The sequence below is a fragment of the Pithys albifrons genome, chromosome 13 (assembly GCF_047495875.1).
Source record: "Pithys albifrons albifrons isolate INPA30051 chromosome 13, PitAlb_v1, whole genome shotgun sequence".
Taxonomy (NCBI): domain Eukaryota; kingdom Metazoa; phylum Chordata; class Aves; order Passeriformes; family Thamnophilidae; genus Pithys; species Pithys albifrons.
In genome coordinates, this window is record NC_092470.1 from 13365711 (window position 1) to 13373557 (window position 7847).

General features: G+C 40.0%; 1 protein-coding gene across 1 annotated transcript in view; it reads left to right on the forward strand.

Annotated features, from left to right (window-relative positions):
* The window catches only part of CTXND1 (cortexin domain containing 1), a 31258-nt gene extending 23754 nt beyond the window's left edge, over positions 1-7504 (forward strand). The window contains exons 2-3 of the mRNA XM_071568552.1: positions 3043-3218; positions 6671-7504. Of these exons, the coding sequence (XP_071424653.1) occupies positions 6725-6904 (180 nt within the window). The 5' untranslated portion in view covers positions 3043-3218; positions 6671-6724 and the 3' untranslated portion in view covers positions 6905-7504. The remainder of the gene's footprint in view (positions 1-3042; positions 3219-6670) is intronic.
* The last annotated feature ends 343 nt before the right edge of the window (positions 7505-7847 follow it).

The following is a 7847-nucleotide window of genomic DNA, read 5'->3' on the forward strand; positions in this document are numbered from 1 at the left end:
AATAAGTGATTTGGAAATGAAGCAGGGTTATGTGATTTCTTCATGCCAATGTTTTTGGCAGTTCTACAGGTGTAACCCCACTATTTTGGTAATATTTCATCCAGAAAAACTTTTTCTCAGAAGTCAGAACATTGATTCAGCCTTAATCTGATCCAGGCATTCATATTTTTTAAAGATGAAAGGGCAAAAAACACGTTTCTGAGAAGTATCCTGCAAGTGAGAGAATACTGGACATCACCACCAGCAGGTAGATATATTAACGCAAAAAAAAAGTTGCTGTTCTACCTCAAAGTGGACCTTTTGTTTTTGTAAAAAATAATAAAATTTTCAGAACTGCAGTGAAAAAAGTGTTTTTCTTTTTTCCTCTCAGTCAGCTTTGCTGCAGTAAAAGTTTCTTCATTGCTCTGCTAAAAGTTCTCCTGGCTAACAGCCCTGGTTTAATTTATAAAATAACTGATAGGAACAACAGGCATGTTTGTCTCCTTCCAGAGGATTTAAACAGCAGAGAGTTTAAAAAGCAGATACTCCATTGAAATGAGTTTATATCATATCCATTACGACCTGACAAGCCTTGGCTTAAAATACAAATCCATTTGTTTCTCTAAGACTCCTTTACATTTGCCACTCACTATGATGAAAGGGGATGCACACACTGTGCGTCACAGCAGCGATAAGGAAAGCAGCTTCAGCCCCCTTATCAAAATAAGCCTTCAATGAAGGATGCTCCTGCTGCAGACAGATGTTCCTTTTCAAGCTCATCTAAACTTTGCATATCACAGGTATTGCTTTGCCTTTTGCTGGCATTATCTATTAAAGGATAAAACAATGGTCCAAACAGCCCCTGAGTGAAAGCCAATATGACAAGGAGGACGGGTTGAAGCACATTTAAAAAAACCCTGCAGCTCTCACACCACAGCAGAAACATACAGGGAACTGAAAGACTGTTCCGGCAGCGTGCCCAAGAGACACGGAGCTTCTTTCCCAAGGGATGAACTGGGCTATTGGCCCATCCACTGCTCAGATCCTGGCCAGCCAAGGACAGTAGTGGGGAAGTGTATAAAACCCCTAAGCCAGGGGCTGAGGGAGCACTGGATGGCCTTTCTTCTCCTGCTCCCCTATGGATTGCAGGGCAACCAGTACGAAGACAAGGTCACAAGTCCTTCCTGGCTAACCTGCCCTTGTTTAGCTAATACATGTTACTTAATTCCTAGCACTTCCCACCATTGTGTCCAGCAACTCCGTAAGGTCCATCACTGATCCTTACCCCATTTTTTTATAATTTCCAATCTCTGAGAAAGATTCCTAGGATGCTCTCAGGCTCTCACTTCAGCAAAATTTAATCAAGGATTATCCACAAAAGGTGAATTTTGCGAGACTGGAGGCACTTTTCACTCCAGATTAGAACTGTCCATCAGTTTGCTCGATAGCTCTAAACAGCAACGTGCTCCCAAGCACAACCATCTATTTTTCTTATCTTTTGTTAACAAGTGATTTCACATACTCCTTAAGTGAATGAGAAATGATTATTTGATTTAGGATGCTCTCAAATTATAAGCAGCCCACAGTTATTTTAAGTGTATGTCACATCTTTTTGTCAAGGAAGATTAATGTTATTCTTGCCACGGGGCTATGTAAGAAGGAAACATTTGTGCAACAGTAATTTTTAAAACTTTCCCCAGACTGATTTATGTGTTTATTTGTTTTCAACTTTTTGAGCACTCGGAAATGATCTCTTTAGTCTTCTGAGGGAATACTGACATCCAGTGATTTACAACTCGCTAAAAGCAAGTTTGTGAAGGGAAGATTATTTGTCTCTTGACCATAACAGAGAGGCCTAGACTGAATAAAGGAGTTTGCATAAATTAAACTGAACATAAAGATTTAAACTCAATATGTAGAGCAAGGGAAAAAAGAAAAAAAAAACAACAATCAAAACAAAGAAGCAAACAGTGGGTTAAAAACAAAGATTAAACCTGCCTGTGTGATATTGTGAAACAGGTACACAGAAGTCATGCTCAGAGGAAGACAGGGTTACTGAAATGAAGTATTGATTTTCTGCTGAGAGAATTGTAAGTATGAAAGGACAATTAGTTTTTAGACTAAGATAACGGTCAAATTATTGCTCTCTGGATGTAGCAAGAAGCTCATCTGTCTATATCTATCTACAGCATTTGACTCTTTTGCTCAGAGGCAGTGAGTTTTTAATCGAAACTAGATTGTTAAGAATATTAGAGTATGATTAAGTGTCTGGGCTATTCCTTTATAGATTTGAACTTCAAATTGAAGGTGACTTCATCTGACAAATACATAGAATTCTGACCTGAAGCAGCACTTCACCTTCCTACTTGGCCATTCATGTTAACTCCCTCGCCTGAGCAACACTCTGTCCTGCTGAGTCCTCTCACAAGGGATTTGGGGTCATCATTTGGCTTGTTCTTCTCAGCCTTCTCATCCTGCATCTTAGAACTCCTTTTCACACCAATGTGGAAAAAAAAAAAGAGGTTTGTCATCCAGCAAGTTTCAAGAGTTTTTCTGATTTAAATTATTTTGTATGCATGTAAAAAAAGACTATTATCCCAAACTAGACTTAAAAAAATGTAAATAATTAAGTTTTGAAGTTCTGGTGTATCAGTTCATATAAAGCAAGTAGTTTTGTTTAAGCAACTAAAATATTTCACTTAAATTCTTGCCATGTTTAAAAAAAAAAGAAAACTAAAAGGAAAAAATATAAGAAATCCAAAATTTAACTAAATATGCAGACTCCTGAGTGGTATCAATTCAGACCTGGTCAATCTCTTACTATGAATTAAAAATGGGATTTTTGCTTGTTTGAGAAGAAATATTGATATGACTTTGGGCTTGTACATTGCTCTTTGTATCACAAGTGTTGTTCTGGGGAATGTCTGATAAACAAATCCATCCTGTGGATGACTGTATCCGATTGCCTCAGGCTGTCGCTGGAGCGATTCCCAGCCGCTTAACGAACCCGTTCCGCCCACATCCTGCGTGATGAGCAATTGTCAATTATTATTTTTTTTTCAGAGCACACCGGTGAGAACTGCTTCCAGGTCTGGGTGGGGGCGAACCTGAGTGGAGCCCGAGTGCTGTGAAAGCCCCAGTGACTAACAAAAACTTCTGAAATATGACTACAGTGAGGATTTTATCTCCACAATGCTGCTATGCTGGGATGTGACAGGCTTCCTACCCAGGTCTGGAAGGTAGGGATCTGCTTGCATACATGAAATCACATCATTTCCCTTCACTTCCCTCCCCTCCCTGTAAATCTCTTGTTTTGGGAAAAGAGTATAGAAGGAAAAAAGAAATGTTTATTCATATGTCCTATGGATTGAGATGAAATGTCATTAACCAGCATAGGACCCAGTTCTCTGCAATGTATGTGGCACATAATTACTTTATATTTAAAGTGACAGTGCCAACACTGTCAGGTCTGAAAAAAAATAAAACCATATCTTTTAAAGTATCTTGCACACGTAAGACTGATTGTAAAATTCAGGCACACTGATGAGCACAAGCTTTACAGAGAGTCTGTAACAGAGCAGGTCCACTAAAGAGGATGACAACATCTGCCTGCTTGTGTACATAAGGTCATAAAAATGGAATATATCCTCTCTTCTGTGACAATCCTTCATGAAAAGAGCACTGAGAAACAAGCAAACAGCAAAGGCCAAATGCTCAGGATGGATTCTTCATTGAGATACCAAAGTTCTTGATCCCCAGGCAACATCCCTGACCCAGACTGCAAAATCTCCTGACTTCAAAAATGTTCAAACAAAAATGAGCCAGGGGGACCAGAGCATCAAAACTAGATGATGCCAGCCTTTCTGAAGAGACACAACTGCTTCCTGGCCCTGGCCCTCTGCAACCCACAAGGATGAAGTGGTCAGAGTAATTTTTGGCACTGAATTCCATGACCACCACAAGCCAGCACAGCTCCATTCCTGGGTGAGCCTGCCTGTGTCACCCATCTGTTTTCAGACGAGTTAGAGGGTGGAGGAGGCTGCACTGAAACACCCCAGGGTTTACAGCAGAATACACATTCAGCACTGCTAAACTGCCTAACAGTTTGAACCAGGGATTGTCCTTCTTCATCTCTTGGCTTTGTTTAGACTAAATTATATTTTTAACAAACCTGAAGAAATTAAAGAAAATACAATTCTACAGCTCGGTGCTGTCAAGCTGGAAAAAAAGTAATTTTCTACAATTCAGCTATTCATAGAAGCTTGATCATTCAAGTGTGAAACGTTATAATTGTTTCTGCTGATTTCTTTTTTCTTTCCCCACATACACAATGTTGTCAACATCAACCATGCTAGTCAACAAGATCAAAACATGAAGCCAAACAGTCTGTAGTTGGAGTGAGAGTTAATTTCAACAGGACTGATGGATTTTACAAGTAAGATTGAGAAAAACTGACAGCAAAACCATTCTGCTCACCTCCACAGCACATCCCCTAAGGCTGAGACTGTGTGATGTCATTTTGAAGAGAAAAATCTCCAAGGGATGGATCTCTACTTGAAACCTCTGATCATTTTCCAAGTAAATTATTCACCCTTTCAAAGAAAGTACATTTGATTGAAAATACAGTTTCCCCTCAAAGATTGGTATTGATGGAAATTATCAGGTAGTTCTGATATTCTGCAGGAGGTAACTTAGAATGAAGTAACCCCACATGGTACAATATCCAGAATGTCAGAAGGGAAAAAAAATCAAATCCATCCTTGCTGGACCTTCACAAGAGCATTGCAGGAAAGGACTGGGCTGCATTGGTAGTTTTGGTAACAATTTTTCTTTTGTATTCATGAAATATTCAAGCCTTGCTGATGAACCCTTTTCTCATCAAATGAAGTTATAAACTGCAGTGTAAGATTTCCTGGCTGGTGAAATAAGTGATAACAGAGTATTCTGAGAATATTAGACCTCTGATCAGGCCCAGTGAGTATTACAAGCCTGACCCCACTCCTCAGTGATTTCTTTATGAACTCCTAAGGATGTGACTGGCAAATACAGAAGATCATGGGATGTCTGCTTGGTTTCATTCACTTTGTGTCATCAGCTTCTTTTATCTCCCTGCTGCAGGACTGGCTGTCACAGTAATTTCTATGCTTTCAAGAAATTCAAAAAATCTGACATTCTTGTCCTTAAAATAGACTCAAGAGCTCAGCTGATTAATACTTGCCTTGTGGGATCCAAGAGGTTGTGAGGCTGGAAACAACTTGAAAAGGAGTAAATTGTGAGAGAGGGAAAGAACTGTGAATTTTTATTCTGAAAGGTCTTCAGTTCACCCTGAGGAAGATTTGCAGGGCCCAGGAATTCAGGAGTCACTGGGACACCCCCTGGCAGCTGGCACTGGACAATGCTGCAGGAACACCATGCTCCAGGCAGATGTGAACCACTGCTGCAATAGCCCTGCCAGCAGCATCAGCTCATTGAAACATAACCAGGCAAACTTGACTGCGTAGATAAAACCTGTGCCTGGGATTTCCTCACAGCATTAATGTCATAATGGCAGAGAGCAACTGGGCCATTTGATACCCAAGTTTAATCCAATCCTTCATATGACTCAATATTTTCTCATTCCAATCTCTTGTCTCCAAATGAAGAAGGAACTGGTTCTCAGATAGATTATTGCATTTGATGTGAGCGACTTTGTTGTTTTGTTTGCTTTTAAGAGGCATTCCATATTCCTCATTTTCTTCATTGTAACCCTGGACACTTCTACCTCCCACTGTGGCCAAAGGTGAATGTCAGGGAAAGTCTCTCCCATTGCTGGCCACCAACTGAATTCCGTAAGTCACATCAATTCCCTTCGTTCAGCACCACCCTGCAAAGCAATATATGTTACCAGCTAATGAACTATCTGGAAGAAAACTTGCAGAGGCAGAAGGGTCTCAACCACAGCTGAAGCCATTTTAGTTACGGATTCAGGTGAGGAGGCAAGAAGAGCCTCAGCTATGCAGACATCTGCATGAATAAGATAATCCTTGTTCTAATCACCTGTCCCTCTCTGGGTGATAAAACATCCTCTTAAAAATTATATTGCTCCTAAAAAATTTTCTACTGCCTGAAGAACCTGTAAGTACTGGAAATTAAAAGATTATGGAAAATGAGTATGCATAATTTTCACTTTGCTTTGTGCCAGTAAGAGACAGAGAATGTTTGGACAGAGAGGAAAATTGGGATAGAAACAGTCTGCTGTGCCATTTGTCTGATCTTTCACACTAGCAGAGGAATGGAAATATTTTTATGATTAGAAAATGCTGAGACAAGAGCAGTGTCTGTGCCTCTTTTAAGAGATGATATTTCAAGTGGATAGTGTTTATTCACCACTGCTTCTCTTTCCTTTGTTAACATCTCATTTTAGTGTCTAATATTTTAGCAAGAAGCATTTGTGTGCTAAATTAACATGGAGATGAGGTTTCTTCTCCTCACAGCCTTCATACTTTAGCTATAACATTTCCAGTGGATTTATTTCACTGCGAATAATGTAATTTCCCTGGAAAAAATATAATATTATCTATTTTATAATCAATATTATCTACCTAAATTACATAATATATCAGAGAGGTTTTCTGTTTCCAGTTCTACCCACAGGTTTCCCCATATCCAGGGGCAGCAACCACTTGTGCCTGATACCATGTTTGTTTTGCAGGTGGTTGATGATGTTAGGAGTAAATATAAACCCAGATGAAGAGCGGCACAAGCAATGGAGGGACCAACCCCAGAGCCCGTGTATGTTGACGTGGACAAGGGACTGACATTAGCATGTTTTGTCTTCCTCTGTCTCTTCCTGATTGTGATGATTATTCGCTGTGCAAAAGTCATCATGGACCCTTACAGTGCCATCCCAACATCCACATGGGAGGAGCAGCATCTGGATGACTGAAAGGACTTCACCAGGCAGAGCCATAAAATGCTGTGGGTCCAGGAAGCTTTTTCCCATTGGGAAGGCTAACACACAAATAGCCATTTTAAGATATGCAGGACAGTGACAATATCTCTAAGAGCACATAGTGTAAATGATTTTTGCTCAACAGGTCAAGATATCAGCAAGCCATTCTGGCAGCACAGTTTACTACTATGCAGCAACCCTTATTTTACAGTTATCATTGTAAGTCAAGTAGCACAAGATTCTCCAGACTTTTACTAATATAACTCTTGGTCTAGCACAGTTTGTCCCACCCTCAGTATCACCCACAAATCCAGGGTAACCACCAATACCATGAAAAGAAACAAGAACATTTTGTCTTTTCTTTGAAATAGATTTCTTCAAATATTTTCCTCAGTCACTAGAGCTGTGTTTCAGAAAACGCTCAAATTTTACAATTTTGCGTGCCAGAGCATCACTTGGTAGAAGTGCTGAAGAACCCCTAGTCAAGCAGGGTTATAGGAATAGATTTATTCTTCACTTACTTGGTTCTGCACAGACTCCCTACCCCACTTCAGCCATATTTCCAGTAATCAGAATGCAGGAGCACTCAGAACAAGGGGGTACTGGACTAATGCAGACCCTGTAGCACTACCTTGCACTATCCTACTCATGCAAAAACTAGGCATATCCTCTGCCATGATCCATGGATTAGTCAGATCATTTACTATGAGCTTGGTAGCCACAAGAAGTCCATGGAGCAGAGCTTTGACACTGCTGGTACCAACTACATAGAACTCATGATTTTCAAAGAGTGATTCCACATGCAACTGCATCCATATTTTTTTCAGGTGTATTTCAGTGGGATGAAACAAGACTAGAATGACAAGGACATTAATTGATACATTGCTCGTGGCTTTGTTGTTCAGACTGCTCAGCATAACATTTACAATAACACACA